This window comes from Sinocyclocheilus grahami, unplaced genomic scaffold (genome assembly GCF_001515645.1).
Source record: "Sinocyclocheilus grahami isolate Dianchi unplaced genomic scaffold, SAMN03320097.WGS_v1.1 scaffold442.1, whole genome shotgun sequence".
NCBI classification, from domain to species: domain Eukaryota; kingdom Metazoa; phylum Chordata; class Actinopteri; order Cypriniformes; family Cyprinidae; genus Sinocyclocheilus; species Sinocyclocheilus grahami.
The window spans coordinates 2,395,150-2,416,292 of NW_015505621.1; the positions used below are offsets into that span (position 1 = coordinate 2,395,150).

A 21,143-nucleotide genomic window follows, 5' to 3' on the forward strand; every position below is an offset into this window, starting at 1 on the left:
GACTACACTGAAAGCTGCTTTGATTGCGGTCTGTCCATTTGAATCAACACCACTGCATGGAAGTGTCTCTAATAGAAATAACTTTTCTTTTCTTAAAAACAGAGTTTAACACCGGTGAGACGGTTGAGAAGGTTGCAGAATGTTTATGAAGCTTGTAAAACCTTGCTGAGGACATTTAAGGTGATCTGTTTCAAATGTTTTGAAAGATCATGTTGCACTCACGTCAGATAATGATCTAAAGGACGATGAATATGAAGGATAACAGCCTTTTATTTTTGATTAAAGACTTAATAGCTGTTGATTCGAACTGAAGGCAAATAAAACCAATGAAGTTTGTCATATCTGTTTTGCTGTACCAAATGTTAAATCTTTTTGAAGATGTTCCCTACATGTTTTGGACACTATTGAGGATTTTATTTCCTCGGTTTCAATTTTTAAATTCCGGACCCTCTTTATTTGCTATTTCCCTGCTCATATGTTTTATCACTTTTGGAAGAAACCTTTCTAACTGTATAGGCTGATTTGCTGTTTTCTCTTTGGTTTTCAACATTTTATATCTCTATTGAAAAAAAATAAAAATCTAATGAAAAACCAAGACTGTACAAAGTTTGTTTTTAATAAAGTGTTTTTGGTCATATGTAGTGGTCTGTGTTATTTAACATGGCTTACATACACTGACTTGATGACTGAAAGAAGGCGAATTTGATTTTGGCATTGGTGGGGACATAATGGCAGACAACAGGCATTTAATTATTTGATCATAATTATTGCTATAGGGACAATTTAGTAGTCGCTGGATATTGGTGACGTGTTATAGCATCCCTTGAAAATCATAAGCGATGTCAGACTTTGGAAACTATAGTTTTCTCCTTAAATAAGGGGACGATCAACAGATTGAGTAAATTCAAATTTAACAAAAAGCTTAAAGACATAATCATAAATCAGGCATTGAAGTGAGCTGATGTTTAAGTCACCCTTCTGATGAAGATGTCATCCACTTGTTTTGGAAATGTATCCACAAAGAGACATCGTGGTCAGATTTTTAAATGTTCATCCAATCTTATTTTGTAACTGACTTTTCTTTCTGTTTTAAAGATGTTTTCTTTGGATCGTTTGACTACTCAAAAGAGAATATAGGAAAATACAACTTTAATTTGTGCTTCCTGCTAGCTAAATTTCACATAAACAATTTCTCTTTTCTTTATTTAAAGTTGATCTTGACACGTAGGCCTATATGGAACTTCTCAAAAGTTATGTTAATCCAGTGCAAACTGCATCTTTATAGGCTATTCAACCTAGGTCCTCTTAAGGTGAATAAAACATGGTTACTATAGTTAAGCCATGGTAACCACAAATTAACCATGGTTTTGCTTACACTAGATTAACCATGGTATTTGTAGTAAAACTGTGGTTATACAAAAAAATATTGTTACTTGACTTTTATTGTAGGGTAGTAAAACCACTGTTAATTTTTTTCTTAAAGCTTTGTATTTGTATTGTAGCCTATTTGTGTCTGTCTTTCTTTTTGTTTTTATAACTATACTGCCTTATTGGTTTGATGTTTTGTACTGTTTAATAAAAAAAAAAAGATTCAGATCGTCCACCAGATCATCCAGTCATTTCATACCACTTCAGTTAATGATAAATGTACAGTAGCAGTAGGCTATATATTGTAATATTTGAGAAATAATTGCTAATAAATAAGCTGCTAACGACTTTCTACTTCGAGGATCTTGATAGAAATGTAGTGGAGTGAAAAGTACAATATTTGTCTTTCAAATGTAGTGAAGTTAAATTAATAGGTTTCCAGAAAAAATAATACTCAAGTAAAGTACAGATACTCAAGTAAATGTACTTAGCTACTGTCTGCCTCTGATCATATTAATAAATGTTTTCTACCGTCTGTGGCGACATTGTGTTACCTGCAGTCGTGCCAAAGCTGTAAAGTGAATCGAAGTATAGATAGATAGATATCATACAACAATACATCTTGCCAGAATAAAACTAACAGCGCCAATAATAAGGGGAAACGCTAGTGATTACAACAACAGTGTGTGACTTTTGTAATATGTGGCGTAAGTGAGTAATGTCCGTGTTTACTCCACCTATCGGCGCAGTTTACTGTGATTCTACCGAGACCCGGTGATCCTGATGGATTTACGCCTGCACTCAGACACACACCGGCGGCTGTTATTCTGCATTCGGACCGTTTATTAAGTTAAATTACAGGGATTGCATGTGCTTGTCACGATGAGGGTCTGCCACATTTCCGATCCGCTGCGAAAATGACCTTTATGTGGATCAAAACAGACGGAAAGTTAGACGGAGGAAGGTGAAGTAAAGTGAATATATTAGCCAGCAGCGCTAGCAGCGCGGCTCAAACGACACTTATTTTATATTTACATGCTGTTTGATTCAATATAGTGGCGATGTAAACGTGTAAATAGTGTTTTATATAGTTTTTGTGTCACCCCGCTCTTTGTTTTTAAGTTAACGTTAGTGCTCTTAAGTTTGTTAGCTTGACTTGCTAGCTGTCATTTGAACTACCTCTGAAGTCAGAAAATGTCTGCCAGTTTATTTACCACTTTAAGTATATTTTACGTTAGTTTACTTACAAAATATTAACATTTAACATGTTTTACTTTATCGCATAAACAAACATTTCCCACAGAATTCGTTCAGAGGTGATCTGTCATAAGTGTCAACTGTCTCAGATGTTGCTCCTAAAACTTAGCAGAAACAAATATAGACACAAATGAGACTGTTGACATATAGTTACAGGCCTTAATGCGTATGGCATAGGCTCGGATTGTTTGTTAGAAGGAGAAGTATTTGAGTTTATTTCTCTTCTGAAACTTAGAGGAGACACTTGTGAGATTGCAGGGTGTTAATAACAGAATTACACACAACTCTCCACTTTTCTCCATTTAATCTCATTGCTGTCTCTGAAACTTTTTGAGATTTACAATAGAACGGGTTAGACATGCTGTCAGTTTGCTGAAATCACATTTACATTAGTTTACATGAATAGACGTCCATATAGCTGTGTACATTAGCAACCTGCTTTTCAATAACTTTCATTTTGAATGATCTCAGTATTGATAAGCTACAAAGAAAAATGTCTGTGTACTCAAAACTGCCCTCCGAGCTGAAGAAACCCCTTGTGAGAAACACCATTGTCCTTCTTGTTGCGCTGTATGGGGCAAAAAAACTTTCCCCTTACGTATATGGCAAGCTCAAGGGAAGGACTAGTAAACAGGTTAAGGGCACCGACCCGGTTACTGCCAATGGAGAACCCCAAGAAGTGGAAGCTACAAAGAAAAAGAAAAGCTCCCCGGCTGTAAACCGCGAATTCTTCGTGAGGTTGATTCGTCTCTTGAAAATCCTCTTTCCTCGGCTTTTCTGCAAAGAACTCGGCCTGCTCGGTTTCCACTCTCTAGCTCTCATTTCACGCACCTTTCTCTCCATCTATGTAGCCAATTTGGATGGCCAAATAGTGAAAACCATTGTGAAGAAAGACCCCAGGGCGTTTGTGGTTGAGTTAACCAAATGGCTGCTCATTGCCATTCCCGCCACGTTTGTGAACAGTGCCATCCGTTACCTGGAGGGTCAGTTGACCCTCGCATTTCGCACCCGATTGGTCACCCATGCCTACATGATGTATTTCAGTGATCAAACGTATTACCGTGTAAGCAACATGGATGGCAGGCTGGCGAATGCTGATCAGTCTTTGACTGAAGATGTGGTGATGTTCGCTGGCTCTGTGGCTCATCTGTACTCGAACCTGACCAAGCCTATCCTCGATGTAGTGGTGACCTGTTACACGCTCATTAAAACAGGCGAGTCGAAAGGTGCCAACACCACATGGCCCTCCATCATAGCTGGCATTGTGGTGGCACTTACTGCCAAGATTCTGAGAGCGTTCTCGCCCCGCTTTGGTAAGCTGGTGGCCGAAGAAGCCAGGAGGAAAGGCGACCTGAGATACATGCATTCACGCATCATCGCCAATTCAGAGGAGATTGCCTTCTATGGAGGACATAAGGTACGTTTTCTGTCACCATTTACTCAGCTTCATGTCTTTTCAAATGTGCATGACTTTGGAACACAAAAGGAGATGTTTAGCAGCATGTTCACGCTGCTCTTTGTCATACTGTGAACACAGTATTTAAAACTAATTTTCATTATTTTTTATTATTTAAGAAGAATTGTTTAATATTCTTGTTTATCTTATTATTATTTTATGTTGTGTTGGCTTAAGATATAAATTAAATATTAATACTATTTATTTATTTTTAACAAATTCAACTAATGTAATATTATTGCCTTATACAACATGTAATTATACTATATATTATATGTTTTAGATTAAAGTGCCCCTATTATGGGTAATAAAAGGTTCATATTTTGGTTTTGGGAGTCCCCAACAACAGGTTGACATGCATGCAAGGTCAAAAACACTTTCATTGTCTTATAATATGCTGCTTTGTGTACAGCGTTACCGGGGAAACCGCTATTTTTACCGCTCCAAAAGCGGCACCTAGTGGCAAAGAATGAATTTGCATCTTCATTCAGACCAAGGCATAAGACCAACAAGTGGGCGGCAATATGCTAATGTTTTATGTTGACTTCAACATGAAACAGCTTGGGATTCGTTTGAAAAACGACTCGTTTCAATGATTCAGAGTCGACTATTTCTTTTGAGAGACAGTAACTTTATATACGTGCACTTTCAGATTTAAAACTTTCCAGGATGTTTTCATTCACTTAGAGATGTGTTAAGCCTGTGTTATACTTTCCGCATGAGCAATCCGGACGCGTACACGGACAGCGCGGACGCGGACTACTTGTATTTATACTTCCGAAAGCATACGCTGATGGTCCTGCTCCGCGGACGTGTTCCATACATGCGTAGTAGATCGGCTTGAACAAAGAATTGCCCAGAGTTATTGCACATCTGGCTATCTTTATATTGTTTTATCTACGGATTGTACAGGTTCGAGTAGCAACGGGCTTCTTCACACAGCCTGCGCATGCGCAGTAACCTACTGAGCGCAGTCACAAAAAATGGGAGGCACGCGGATGTCCGCTCAGAGCCTCCGCGCACACTTTCCGATGACGTTTTTACGTCACGCATACCATAGCGGACTCGTGGACACGGAAAGTATAACACACTGCATGAAAGGTAATTTTCAAAAATCCACAATAGGGGCACTTTAATATAATTGGCTTGCATGATGGGGTTTTGTAGAGCACTTTTTGTTGTATAGAATAATATTAATTGTAAAAAGTGCTAAACAAACACAAATGCATTTCCAGTTTTAATTACTTTTTTGACTTAATACTGACAATATGAAGGTTAATTATTCAATTAAGTAGATTTTGGGTTTTGAAAGAAATTAATGCTATTATTTAGCAAGGATGCATTAAATTGATCAAAAGTAGAAAAAGAGAATTTATATAATTTTAACAATAAATAAATATAATTATAATAATATGATAATTAAAATATATGATATATAAAATATAATTAAAATAATATGATTATAATTATGCAATTCAAGTTTATTTGTGTAGCGCTTTTCACGATGCAAATCGGTGCAAAGCAGCTTTACAGAAAATTAACGATTCTACATTATATTTAGTAATAGCTTACCAGTGGTGACTATCTTAAGTTATGTTCATTATAGCAAAATGTGGTAGTTTTGTATGTTGTCTTAGGGTTGGCATCATCTGAGGTCTTCTGAGGGGTTGGCATCATCTCTTCTCAAGGTGTTCGGTCATCTCAGGTCTTTGTAAGGGTTGGATCCAGACTGAAGCTTGTGTAATTCCTAGTTACCACGGGATGCCAATAATAATAGGTAATAGAGAAAAATTAGCATAGCTGCTGTTCAACTAGTGCTGGGTGGTATGACCAAAAATTTATATCACAGTATTTTTCAAAATTATACCGGTTTCACGGTACATGACGGTATTTTTTTTTTCATGCATGACCGGGTGTTAACCATATTTTCTACTGCTTGAGAGAGGAAATACTGCAGTATATTGACTTAGAATGCCCTATTTTACTGTCATGATGAGTGAATATTGTCAAAAAATACCACACTAAATAGTGACTAAACATGACCCCTTTAATGTTAACCAGGAGTCACTCTTATTTATAATCGCGGCATCGTCTGATAAAATCAACATGCATCATACATGCATAGTATTTCTAATGCTATCTATTTTATCAATGAAGAAATTCATAAAGTCATCACTACTAAACTGTGAGGGAATATTTGGTTCGGTTGACGTCTGATTATTTGTTAATCTAGCCACTGAGCTAAATAAAAACTTTGGATTGTTTTGGTTATTTTCTATTAGTTTGCAGATATGCTCAGCCCTGGCAGCTTTTAGAGCCTGTCTATAGCTGGACATACTGTTTTTCCATGCAATTCTAAAAACTTCCAAGTTAGGTTTTCTCCATTTGCGTTCAAGATTACGAGTTTCTTTCTTGAGAGAATGGGTTTTTCCATGGTGCAGTACGTTTACTGTTACTGGTTTACTGGTACTGTTGTACCATGGTGCAGTACGTTTGTCTCTAACCTTTTTTAATTTGATGGGGGCAACAGCTTTTAATGTATTAGAGAAGATAGTGCCCATATTACTAGTCATTTCGTCTAGATTCATGTGTATTTATGGGTACAGAGAGCAGTTGAGATAAATCAGGCAGTTTATTTGTGAATCTATCTTTGGTGGTTGGAACAATAGTTTTACTCGGATGATAACGTGGAGCCATATAGTTAATATTAGTAATACGCAGCATGCACGATACAAGGAAATGGTCAGTAACATCATCGCTTTGAGGTACGATATCTATATCAGTAAGATCAATTCCATGCTCGGTTGACGTCTGATTATTTGTTAATCTAGCCACTGAGCTAAATAAAAACTTTGGATTGTTTTGGTTATTTTCTATTAGTTTGCAGATATGCTCAGCCCTGGCAGCTTTTAGAGCCTGTCTATAGCTGGACATACTGTTTTTCCATGCAATTCTAAAAACTTCCAAGTTAGGTTTTCTCCATTTGCGTTCAAGATTACGAGTTTCTTTCTTGAGAGAATGGGTTTTTCCATGGTGCAGTACGTTTACTGTTACTGGTTTACTGGTACTGTTGTACCATGGTGCAGTACGTTTGTCTCTAACCTTTTTTAATTTGATGGGGGCAACAGCTTTTAATGTATTAGAGAAGATAGTGCCCATATTACTAGTCATTTCGTCTAGATTCATGTGTATTTATGGGTACAGAGAGCAGTTGAGATAAATCAGGCAGTTTATTTGTGAATCTATCTTTGGTGGTTGGAACAATAGTTTTACTCGGATGATAACGTGGAGCCATATAGTTAATATTAGTAATACGCAGCATGCACGATACAAGGTAGTGGTCAGTAACATCATCACTTTGAGGTACTATATCTATCTATATCATTAAGGTCAATTCCATGCGATATAATTAAATCTAGCATATGATTAAAACGATGAGTGGGTCTCTGGTTATGTTTTGCTTGACTCCAAAAGAGTTCATTAAGTCTGTAAACGCAAGTCCTAACGCATTATTTATTTTATCAACATGAATGTTAAAGTCTCTGACAATTTGTGCTTTATCAACATTAACCAATAGGTCTGAGAGGAAATCTGCAAATTCTTTTAGGAAATCTTTATACGGCCCTGGCGGTCTGTACACAGTAGCCAGAGCAAGAGATACGATAGATTTCTTTTGTATATATGACAGTGTAACATTAAGTAGAAGTATTTCGAATGAGTTAAACCTGTATCCTGTTTTCTGAGTAACATTGAGAATATCACTATATATTGTTGCAACACAGCCACCACGACCAGTCTGACGGGGCTCATGCTTATAACAGTAGCTTGGTGGAGTAGACTCATTTAGACCAATATAGTCATTTGGTTTGAGCCAGGTTTCAGTCAAGCAGAGTACATCAAAACGATTATCTGTCATCATTTCATTTACAATAACTGCTTTGGGTGCGAGTGATCTAATGTTTAGGAGCCCAAGCTTTTTATAATTATTTTTTTTGTTCATCTATTTTGCATTTTTCCGGTTTAATCACGATCAGGTTTTTTCTAGATCCTGCATTAAATTTGTATTTTGACCTCACTATTCGGGGAACAGACGCAGTCTTTATAGATTGGACAATGCAAGTACTTTTATCATTTAAGTGGGTAGAACAAAAGCCATCATAGCAGTTATTTGAGAATTGGCTTACTAGTCATATGGTGCGTAGCGTCCTGGAGATGTTGTCCGACATTAGTTCCGCTCCGACTCTGCTGGGGTACAGGCCATCAGCACGAAAAAGCCTTGGACGCTCCCAGAAAAGATTCCAATTATTAACAAAGAGCAGTTTCTGTTCTTTACACCATGACAATAACCATTAGTTTAAAGCAAAAAGTCTACAGAACCTTTCGTGTCCTCGTCGATACATGGGAAGCGGTCCTGACACGATGATCGTCGTCTCGATCAGGCTCCTCCTGACACGATGATCGTCGCCTCGATCAGGCTCCTGAAGTCCCTCTTCAGTGTCTCCGTCTGCCGCAGCTTGGTGTCGTTAACTCCCGTGTGGAGCACGACCGCTTCTGTGCTCTCGTTGTGTCCTTCAGGATCTCGGGTATCTGAGCAGAAACATCGAGAACACAAGCGCCAGGGAAACCGTGAGTGTGCACTCAAAGATAGACACAAATCCGCCATTTAAAGCAAGTAACAGTGAGTAAAAGAATGGAGTTTAAGCAATGTAAGCAAGATTAGCGGCAACTACGCTGGCGATGCTAACGGGCTATAAGCTAGTAGAGGAATTGGAAAATCAAAATAAAACTAGTGATAACAAGGTGCTCCGATTGTTTTTGTAATACAATGGGGGATATATTCACATGTTATAGAAACGAAAATTATGGTGTATAAAATGGATTTTAAGATTGAAAAATAGACGATAAAGAATTAACTTGACGGAGCTTCAACTCAAAACATGTGGCAGCAACAAACAGGAAGTGACTGTTATATGTAATAATAATAATAAATAATATATTTACAATTTAAGAAGACATTTATAATATTACAAAATATTTCTATGTCAAATAAATGCTTTTTTATTGAACATTCTATTCTTTAATGAATCCTAAATAACTGTATAAATCTAAAAGTTTTCACAAAAATATTATGCAGCACAACTGTTATCAACATTGACAGTTTTTTGTGTTCTATGACAGAAAAAGTCTGTAGTATAGTATATAGTCATGTTGTAATAGTATAAACTGCAGGTTTGTGGGTGAGAGTAAGTAAATGATGACAGAATTTTGATTTATCTGTGAATTATCCCTTTAAGACTGTAAAACAGGTGTTTGAGGTCATTTTGTTCATGTGTCCCAATGACAAAGCAAATGCCCCTGCTGAACAAACAGTGCCCCATGCCTGCAATGGGAAATGTTCCCGAACTTCACAGTCATATGGCCAGAGAAAGTGTTCATAGAGAGAGGTCATGTGATGTGTCTGAATACAAAGAAGGCCCTGGAATTGGGGCAAAAGTCTGTATTCGCCTCTTTGACCCGAGGCCTACACTTACACACACTGCATTTAACTCTCCTTAACCTACATGATGATTTTAATATGCTCTGATGTTATGCTTAAAAATATATGTTTCTTATTAATACAAAAACTTATGAAGTGTCATTATCTTGATTAAGCCTGATTGGACGCTTTATTATTGGATACCAACCTGTGTGTGAGCTTGCGTGTTCCTCAACTTGATGTTATCTTGTTGCCTGTGTATCTGTGTGTATGCGTGTCTGCGTGTGTGTTTGCATGCCTGCGTCTGTGCCCTGCGCAGATCGAGATGTTGCAGCTGCAGCGGAGCTACATGGCGCTGTCCGAGCAGATTAACCTGATCCTGTTCAAGAGGCTGTGGTATGTCATGCTGGAACAGTTCCTGATGAAATATCTCTGGAGCGCATCGGGCCTGGTCATGGTCGCTGTGCCCATCATCACTGCCACCGGATACTCTAAATATGGTATGGATTAAATTATGATTATCTGTAGTTCCTGTTCTCCTCTCTGCGCCTGTGACTCCAAACGTTTTGGCTGTGTGATTGTTTCAGTCTAAAATGTCTTTGGACGTCCTTGAGCGTGTGTTGATATGGTGTTCTTAAAGGGGACAGTTTGGTACAATTTAATTTTTTGTACCTGATATTCGCTTATAAAGTAGCATTCAGAATTTGGGGTCAGTAAGATGTTTTTGAAATTCTGTTATGCTCACCAAGGCTGCATTTATTTATTTGATTTTAAATATAGTAAAAACTGTAATATTGTGAAATGTTTGTATAATTGAAAATTACTCTTTTGTATTTAAGTATATATAAAAATTTTCAGCATCATTACTCCAGTCTTCAGTGTCACATGATCCATGAGAAATCATTCTAATATGCTGATTTGCTGCTCAAGAAACATTTATTATTATTATTATCAATGTTGAAAACAGTAGTGCTGCTTCATATTTTGTGGAAACCGTAAGACATTTTTTACAGGATTATTTACTGAATAGAAAATTTTAAAGAGCAGCATTTATTTGAAATAGAAGCATTTTGTAACACTATAAATGTCTTTACTGTCACTCTTCAATTTAATGTGTTAGTATTAATTTTTCATTTATTATTATTATTATTATTATTTATTTTTTTTACTGACCCCCATACTGCTCTCCATAATACTTCAAAACAAGATCTCTAAAATGTGATAGACGTGTTCGCTGCTCTTTCATCTTTATTATATTTATTTGTATTTTCCTCACAGTCTTGTTTTTGTGACATTCATTCAGATTCAGAGGATGTAAAACAGGCAGCCCTGGGGATGAAGGAGGAGGACTTGGTGAGTGAACGCACACAGGCCTTCACCACGGCCCGGAACCTTCTGAACGCCGCAGCTGATGCAGTGGAGAGGATCATGGTCTCCTACAAAGAGGTGAGATGCATTTCACCTACTAACTTTACAAAAAGTGCTTTCAAATCTAGATTTTGTCAGCAAAAGAACAAACTAAGTATAATATATGATCAAATAAATACTAAACAATTACAGAGGGAATGTCTTGAGTTGTCCTATTTTAAATCAATAAACCTAAACAATTTTATATAGCCAACCACAGTTTGCTTTTGGTATTTGATGTTTAGGGGCAGGTAAACTGAGTATCAGCCAGTCATCTATCAACTTTATTTTTAGCAAAACTAAACACTGTGCATTCAGCTCCCAGTAAATCATTCCCTGCCATTTCCTGACTAGTCATTTCAGTCAAAGCCATTGCTTATACAAGGTTTCATTTGTAAATGTGGCTAAAAAGTACTGATCTCATCACAGGTCACAGAACTGGCTGGATATACGGCTCGTGTGTATGAGATGTTTGAGGTGTTTGAAGATGTGCGTGTCGGAGTGTACCGTCGTTCGGCCTCAGAGGTGAAACCAGAAGAGACAGGGGCGGCTGGGAAGATAAAACATGGCATGAGAGTGGAGGGACCGCTGCAGATCAGAGGTCTGATCAAGTTTATTTTTATCTGTTTTAGTTGTGTATTGTGTAAGTGTCGTAGCTATGTTTGAAATAGTGTACTGTCTACAGCTTCAGAAAGTATGTACACTTTGGAAAGTATAGCAATTTTCTATATGCAGATGGCTTACTACATTTGACGAAATATATCCTATACAGGCATCAAATTAATAAATACTGTTCTTTTTAACTTAATAGTCAACCTGAAAAGAATCCTGGAAAAATAAGGCACCGGTTACTCAAAAATATTAAGCAGCACAACTGTTTTCAACATTGATAATTATAATAAATGTTTCTTGAGCACTAAATCAGCATATCAGAATGATTTCTGAAGCATGGTGTGACACTGAAGACTGGAGTAATGATGCTGGAAATTCAGCTTTGGATCACAGGAATAAATTACATAAAAAAATATAGTCAAATAGAAATATAATATTACGACGTTACAGTTTTTACTGTATTTTTAATCAAATAAATGCAGCCTTGGTGAGCATAAGAAATGCTTAAGAAACACTACTGTTCCAAACTTTTGAACAGTAGTGTATATTAAACAATACATACTGAACAGTACATAGTAATCAGTATGTCAATATACTGTACTGAACATTTTCATTAAGTAACTGTCTTGTCATGTTTGTGCGTGTTTGTTTAGGTGAGGTGATTGATGTGGAACAGGGCATCAAATGTGAAAACCTGCCAATAATAACTCCTACAGGGGATGTGGTGGTTTCCAGCCTGGACATCCAGGTAAATTCCCATCTTAAAACGTTCTTGAGTCATTTTAATTTATAATCTAATTTTACCAGTGCAAAATTGGCATGCGGGTGACAGGGTGTAGTAGGCATTGGATACTTGTTACATCCAACTAAAACCGCTCTCCATCTTCCAGCTAAGAGGACTGTATATTAAATTATTTCTATCACTCTGCTGCAATATCTTGTGCTCATGCAGAGTAAATGAGTCAGTGGTCTGATGCAACATGCTGTTCTCTGCATGATTTATGCGCATGTGAAGTGTGAATATGTCAATGAGGCTGTTATCTGTTCTTATTTCTCTAGCCTAGTTCTGTGAGTACTTCACTGATAATACAGCATTGCTAATCAGTGCCTGAACCTTTGACAGTTTAAAGTGGGTTTAGGAGAAGATATATTATGAGACCCCCGTGGAGAATTTGTATTTATGTATTTTGCTCATTCACTCTTACTGTGGCAATTTTTGCTTGCATCACCTGTTATCTTACATTAGCTTATCTTTATGGAATATTTGAATTAGGTTTCCCCCGCCTGTGCGCTGGTGAGAGATATAGTCAGCTATTCTGTACAATCCAAAACAGGTTGGCAGGACTTAAAGCCGTAAACTTTAAAGCTAGCAAGATAAGTGCAGAAAAATATGTTGGAGATTTTCCTTTGATATGTTCTCACCATGGCTGTTTATTATGCACATGTTTTAGATAACGCCTGCAGAGCTGATACATGGATAGTTGACTGACAACGTGAACATGTGTAGGTGTTTTTTTTAGCATCAGGTTAATATTTAAGGAAAATTACACTTGAACTGCTCACTTTTCTTAAACAATTTTAATAAACTTTCAGCTTTTTTTTTGCAGTTTTGTAGACCTGTGGATTAAAAAAATACAAATATATTATAATTTATATCATAGTTAATGTTATATTTAAATAAAACTATTAAAAAATAATTTTTGTTACTTGAATATAATAAACGTTATCTAAAATGAAATTAAATATATATATATATATATATATATATATATATATATATATATTTTAATTTCATCTAGTTTCCAAGGCAGCATTTCTCATTTTAATTTAGTTTATCTTAATGTACTAAAATAATTAAAACTACTAAAATAAAAAAACAAACAAAACAACATAGGCATATATAAAATAAACAAAAAAACTCACAAACAAAATTATGAAAACTAGGTCCCATATTGTCAAACCTGAAATTTCCTAGCTTTTTTTCACGGTAACTGAGGTCTAGGGGCTATTTAACTACCATATAAGTTTCAAAACAGTCAGTCCACAGTCAAATGCACACAGCCTGCATAAAGTAGCTGTGATTTTTCACGAACAGTTGTGACTTCCGTAAAAAGTTGACATCAGAACTACACAGTCAGCGCCTTCAGTCACCACCCCGAGCACCGCCCACAGTCCCACTCTCCTTTTGCCAAACTCCCAGACAACATGGCGTCCATGCCATTGCTGAGCAACAACAACACGGAAACATGTCGAAAAGGTTAACTTTAACCACGAAACCAGATCGGCCGACCTGTAACGTTACACTCTCACTCAAAGGATGGACGATCTGACAGGATTGTTACTATGAGGTGGATCACATCTAACGTCAGACTGCCATCAGAATAGACTAAAGTCACTCGACCAGCTTGTCTCTATACTTAGTATTATCATTAACGCCGCTTCCAGATGTTTTGAACCCAGATGACTCACGTTGGTTTGGTGTTGTGTTGAAGGTCTTTTAATGGTAATTGACGCTCTAGCAGGAAGCCGTGCTGGTGTTATTTATGTGTGTCTGGTGAATGGATGGCTTTAGCATAATGACAGGGTGTAGAGAGGGAGCGATCTGTTTTTCTCAGTATGTTGTGCTGCAGAGAGGCCTTTGAAAACCATCAAGCGTTTCCCATCACAGTGGCTCCTTTTAACCCTGTGGCTTTACTGAATTTGTAAACACATTTAGCTGTTTCCCGTGGTTTGTCCCTCTGTGCATCTTTCTCTCTCTCTCTGTGGGAGTGTTATGCGATCCGCTACATGTATGTTCGTTCGTGTGTCTTTAGTAACATGTTGGCTCTTTTCTCCAGGTTGATGAAGGCATGCATCTGCTGATCACAGGCCCCAACGGTTGTGGAAAAAGCTCTCTGTTCAGAATCCTGAGCGGCCTCTGGCCTGTCTACAGCGGAGTGCTTTACAAGCCATCACCCGAGCACATGTTTTACATACCTCAAAGGTACTGACTGCACTCTGTGACCTAAAAAGTATGCACTAAAAGTAAGCACTTCACTGCTGAAGAGAAGGTATATGCTTTGGAGTGTGTAGAAAGTAGGGCTAGATTTTATGTCTGGGGTTTATCATATCAAATGATATGTAAAATGAAGCAATGTTCATGAATATCAAAATGATTTTAATGCATTTACAAGTTGCCATTAAGTTGAGTTTTGTAATCCCTACTTTTCTTGTGACTTGCAGCTGTTGAAGCATTTTAAACTTCACTAGCAAAATTTCAGTGAATTGATTTAAAATCTGATTCAGTGAATTGCTTGCATCATCACTCAGTGTTCATTTTTGTATTTTAAAATGTTTTATACAATTATTTGTATATTATGGGTAATATTGTTATTTATATTATTATATTATAAATAATTGTAAATTTTTTTTTATTATTTTATATTTTGTTTAAGATTGTGTTATTATATGTGTATATATATATAGAGAGAGAGAGAGAGAGAGAGAGAGAGATGGAGATAGATAGATAGATGGATTGTATATATACAAAAATTTATATTGTTCTTGTTCTCATGTTCAAGAGTAAAAACTTACCTAGTAAAATGAAACTTACATTTTGTGGTTTTAACTCTAGGATGTAACCAATTTGATGGTTTAAACGTATTAAATAATTCTGTAATTAAATAATTCTGTGAATCAGAATTTGGAGGACCAAATAATTTTGCATAAATAATACCAAATGTCATAATTGCCACCAATAGGAACCAAATGTTAAAATCTAGGAAATTTAGGAAATTTTTTTTTTTTTAATATATATATAATCAAAAGACAGAAAAACTGATTATAAAAATATATCAATAATTTTCGCTGCAAAAGAGTATGTCAGTATTGGGAGACACTACAAATGTCATGATGATTGTAGAAGGCTGTTGATTTCTCTTTGTGCAGGTTCAGGACCCAGTACTGAGATGCAGTCTGCTGGATTTTGTTTAAGAATTAAGATAAATTAGAAGGCAGAGACGTGGGTGTGCGTGCATGTGTTTATTTCCATTTCCCACGCCGTGCCAGGTTAATTAGCACTGATGAGTGTGCTGATTAAAAAGAGGAGCACAATCCAAAAGCAGTCAGCACATATGGTGCTCCTGTGACTACGTTACATGTCGGCTTCATTACAAACCCAACAGGAGTACAGCATCGCTTCGTGCTCATGATCACACAACGGGACGTGTCCAACCAGCAGCTGCTTGTCTTTTGGTCCCCTTGCAGTTCACTGAATGTCTGTTAAAGAGAAAAAAAGATTGAATAAGACTTTTAACTGGCTTTTAGAAGATGTGCCTAATGCACAGTGATTTTGAGTAGACTACATTTTTAAACACTTCACCCATTTTGCCTTAGTTTTATGAGAATTATTAATGCAAAATGTGAAACACAGAGGATAGATGGATAAATAGATCAAACGAGACATACAGTGAAAATATCATTACATACACCGTGAGAAATATGAGTGTTATTCAGAAGTAATATCTTTTCATCAACAGAATCCTGCTATTTTAATCCACTAAAAAAGATGTGGACTCAAGTTTCCTTTGAATTCATCTGGAACAAAGAGAACTAGGCGATTATTTTGGATTCATTATTGTTTTTCTTCTCTTTTCAGGCCTTATATGTCGGTGGGAACGCTGAGAGATCAGGTCATCTATCCTCACTCTGTTCAGGAGATGCAGGAGAAAGACATCACTGACCAGCAGCTGGAGGACATCCTCAAAACTGTGAACCTCTGCTACATCCTGGAGAGAGAAGGAGGTAAGAGACGTCACAGGAACATCTTCAGATATTCTCTTCAATCACGGGATGGGAATATATAGTGTTGGGTACTGAAACCCGGTACCAATATGGCACTGGTACCTATGTAACCGGTATGTACTACAACCGAATCCGAACGCAGATTTCGGTGCCTCATTTCGGTGCCATGCCTGAGCGATCAATTGAAATATTTGTTCTCCGAAACGAACGTAAGAAGCATCATCACCGGCACCGCACGTGAAAAATAATTTCCCGACTGAGAAAATGCACGTGAACTCAAGTCAGAAAGCTCTAATAATACAAATCCAACAAATCTTGGTAGTAACAAGAGTGTCCATGTTGTTTTCACATTCCGACTTAAAAGCACAACTCGGAAATGAGAGCATCCGAGGAGCGCGTGAATGCAGTAATTACACTTGCTCTGATGTCAGCAGGTAGCCTTCCGTTAACTAAGCTAAACATGCTTAAATTAAAATGCCTAAAGCTAAACTTCCCCTGTATTCACATTCACAACCTGTTGTCCAACAAAAGATAACATTATAACCTTTTTACTCCACAACAGCAGTCAAATGCTTCCTTTTGTGATCTGATGTGGCTTCTTGTCACAGAATGAGGCAGAAAATATGTTCTATAGGCTACTTTAAAAAGAATAAATCGATTAGCAATGGATTATAAATGTACTTAACTGTTATGAAAATATCAGAGATGGCTTGAATTACACAGATAAACTATATTGTCGCAGTCGAGTGTTTAATGTCTTTGTTTTATCATTCAAAACATTTATATGTTCTGTTTACTCAGTTACAGCTATAATAGCAATGCCTTTGTCCATATAAGGGATTTCCTGGAGGGTCATGAGTTCTGCTACTTCTGTGACTGGATGTGTGGATTTTCTGTGCTAGGGCACCCTCTGGCGTCCAGTATGAATGAAACCGTCATGTTTATTGTGCTAATGGCCAATCCATCATTTTTTGGGGAATTTTTATTTTTCAAGTAGCGGTTTAGGCACCGGAACTGGTTTAAAAGTATCGATTTGGCACCGGTAACGAGAAAAGAAAAAAAAACGATACCCGACCCTAATAATATATAATTACTTTTTCTGTGGTGAGATTGGAAACAACTACTGTAACTATGTATGTTCAGGATGGAATATTCTCTGATTACCGTTCAAAAGTTTGGTCAGTAAGATTTAATTTTTTTATGGAAATAAATTAATACCTTTATTTGACTGCGTTGCATTAAATTGCTCAAAAGCAACAGTAAAGACGTGTATAATGTTACAAAAGATTTCTATTTCAAAGAAATAGAATAAATGTTTTGTTAAGTATTCGAGAAAATGCATCATGGTTTCTACAAACATATTAAGCAGCACAACTTAATATTCTGACACTGATAATAATAAGAAAAGTTTCTTGTGCATCAAATCAGCATGTTTCTGAAGGATCATGTGACACTGAAGACTGGAGTAAGGATGCTGAAAATTCAGCTTTGCATCACAGCAATAAATTACAGTTTAAAATATACTCAAATTCAAAAATTTATAAGAGACTTATTTCAAAAACATGAAAAATCTTATCGACCTCAAACTTTTGAACGGTAGTGTACACAGTCTTATAAATGAATGTTTATTTTCACCAGTAAGCAAGCACAGCACAGCACATTTACTGTACTGGATGTAAAGTGTTGAACTAACAGATTTTTTTAGATAAAATATTAATGGCATATAATTAATAATGCATGTTTAAATGATTCAGTAATATGGAAGAAGCAAAACTGCATTAGTAGTAAACATACAATATTGTTAGTATTTAAACATTATTAAATACTGTCAGGTTGGGATGCAGTGAGCGACTGGAAGGATGTGTTGTCTGGAGGAGAGAAGCAGCGGATGGGCATGGCCAGGATGTTTTACCATAAGTACGTCTGTTCTTTTTGACTGACATTTTATTACATATGACACACATGTACTTTCAGATGATTTGAGGCAGAGGCATATATCATGGAAGTACCATTTTTTACACCATGGTTAATGCTGGACTAACATCTGTTTGAATCCAATTTAATGTTAGTTAAGAATCAGGGATGTTACTGGGATATTTTCTCAGTAATGATCTTTCAGTTGCTTGAGATAATTGGTAGAATGACTTCCTCTGTCTGAAATAAAAAAAATAACACTTTGAAGATGCTAAGTTATGATACGTGTAAGAAAGCTGCTCATGGTTTCCTTAAAGCCACTGAAGTGATAAATATTTAATTACTGAACATTATGAGCATTTAATTGGATTCAGTGGGTGTTTTTGGAATCTATACAGCTCACTTTGCATTTTAAGCGAGCAGCTGCTTTAGGGGAGATTATTGTAGAACCACTGAGATATTTATTAATGGTGAAGGGGAAAAAAAACCCAAGTCAGAATATAAAAAATTAAACAATTCAACTGCCAACTATTGCTTTTAAGTCTGCTTTAAAAGTCCCTAACAACTTGTGTGTTTAAAGCTGATAAATCTCTGGTTTATCTCTAACAGGCCTCAATACGCACTCCTGGATGAGTGCACGAGTGCTGTGAGTATTGATGTGGAGGGCAAAATCTTTGAAGCTGCAAAGGATGCTGGGATTGCGCTTCTCTCTATTACACACCGTCCTTCTCTCTGGTGGGTTTTCAATCGTATGAAAATGAAGAGCAGTTCCTTTATTGCTAGTGGGAAAAAAAAGTGTATTTATGTTCGTTCAGGAGCTAAGCACTGAATCATAAACGCATAAGATTAAAGGTTTCATATGATGGAAAACAGGATATTTCATGCTTTTTTTGATGTAGAAGATTGATGTACTTTGTAGACATACTGTAATATTCACAACACCGAAAAAGCCAGACCACCCAGACTAGTTATCCAACAAAGCTGCAGTAATGGGTTGTTGAAGATGCTGAATACTGTAGCATAAAATCACAAATAGGTGCGCTGAGAGAAAACACCTGTCTCTCTGATCGCAAAATAAAGAATCAGGGGAGCGGCCCACGCTTTTTTCGTCAATCGGAAAACTAGCCACGATGAGTCATGTTATGGAGAAAGGGTGTGTGGAAGTTAGCAAGTGAATCGTTTAAGTGATCATCATGACGTTGCATCCATGAACACATTAACATTTATTTAAAGAAAATAATACTTCTATTCAGCAAGGACACATTCAGTTGTTACAATACAAGACTTTTATAATGTTACAAAATATATGCCATTTCTTTTTAACTTTCTATTTATCAAAGAGCCCTGAAAGAAATGTATCACGGTTTCCAGAAAAAATTTTCAACATGATAATTAGAAGAAATATGTCTTGAGCACCAATTCTAAATGGTATTAGAGTGATTTCTGTAGGATCATGTGACACTGAATACTGGAGTAATTGCTACCGAAACTTCTGCTTTGCATCACAGGAATAAATTACATTTTAAAATATATTCAAATAAAAATCAGTTACTTTAATTTGTAATAATATTTCACAATTTTACAGTTTTTACTGTATTTTTGATCAAATAAATGCAGCCCTTGGTGAGCAGAAGAGTCAAAAACATTTGAAAAATCTTAATGACCCTGAACTTTTGAACAGTCGTGTATATCTATATCAAAACCCAATAGGTTTTTGACAAGTTAGTTTTACCCTGATAAAGATGTGAATTATGCTGTTATCCAGATGTTTGCATATAGACTTCTTAAAAATATTCATATAAACAGCATGTTTAATTTCAAGGGTACAAGGGAGGGTGCAAAAAAAACTAAATTACGATAATTTATGATTGCAAGAAAAAAGTGGACTTATTAAATAGAAATAAATAACAATAAACTTTAGAAGTGCAAAACTTTCCAGAAATTCTAGGAAGAAAGCCCATATGAGGACACAGCACAGCTTTAAACATGGTTTTATCTAGAGGTTTCTCTAGTAGTGTCTCTGTGTTACTTTCAAATCAGTCAAAATGACACCTTGTCCTGAACTTCCTCTGTTGACAGGAAGTACCACTCCCACCTGCTGCAGTTTGACGGCGAGGGTGGCTGGCGCTTTGAAAAGCTGGACGCCTCCACACGTATTTCCCTGCAGGACGAGAAGCTCCGGCTCGAGACCCAGCTCTCAGGAATTCCCAAGATGCAGCAGCGGCTGGCAGAGCTGTGCCACATTCTGGGGGAGGACAGCAGTCTGCCAAACCCAGGGGAAGTGGAGGAGGACGACGGGATGGAGGGAGAGAGGGAGCAACAGAAGGAAGGGGAGGAGATGGAGAGAGATGTGGTATCCGGTGGAAAAGGGAAAGACCTTATGGAGTGATTTGCAGACATGATGGATGCATTCAAGGCCAGGTGTGAGCGTTTGTGTGTGTGTGTGTGTGTGTGTGTGTGCATATATCTGCCCACATATGTTTTTAGATGCATGCATTGACTTAATGTGTCTCTAATAGGGTTGGGAATCAAGAACTTAATCAGAACCAGTTTATGCATCCATAATTGCATCTTATGTTTTGTTAGCTTGCGTGAGAATCAGCAATCAACGGTTAAGTGTGTAATTGTCGATTTTCATGATTTAAGAAGACAGCTATAACCTTTTCTTTTGGGTTGTGAGTCATTCAAAACGGAATTCAAGATGTTAACCCTTGTGCTGTACAATCCCTTACCTAATTTGCTGTTCCTGGTCAAAAATGACTAGCCTTTTTAAAAACATTGCTTATTAAATTCTCATTATGCTATATTTTCACCAAATCTTGGATTTGATCTTTTTGTCAACTTGTTTTCTTTCAATCAGTACCGATTTTG

At 36.7% G+C, this 21,143-nt stretch overlaps 1 protein-coding gene across 1 annotated transcript; it reads left to right on the plus strand.

Moving 5' to 3' along the window:
* Positions 1-2,122: 2,122 nt before the first annotated feature.
* On the plus strand, positions 2,123-21,072 carry abcd1 (ATP-binding cassette, sub-family D (ALD), member 1). The gene is made up of 10 exons (XM_016234071.1): positions 2,123-4,042; positions 9,877-10,057; positions 10,861-11,003; positions 11,394-11,565; positions 12,230-12,324; positions 14,414-14,559; positions 16,213-16,358; positions 18,191-18,275; positions 18,882-19,007; positions 20,352-21,072. Exons 1-10 carry the CDS (start codon positions 3,119-3,121, stop codon positions 20,659-20,661), a joined length of 2,328 nt encoding a protein of 775 aa, XP_016089557.1. The 5' UTR covers positions 2,123-3,118; the 3' UTR covers positions 20,662-21,072.
* The last annotated feature ends 71 nt before the right edge of the window (positions 21,073-21,143 follow it).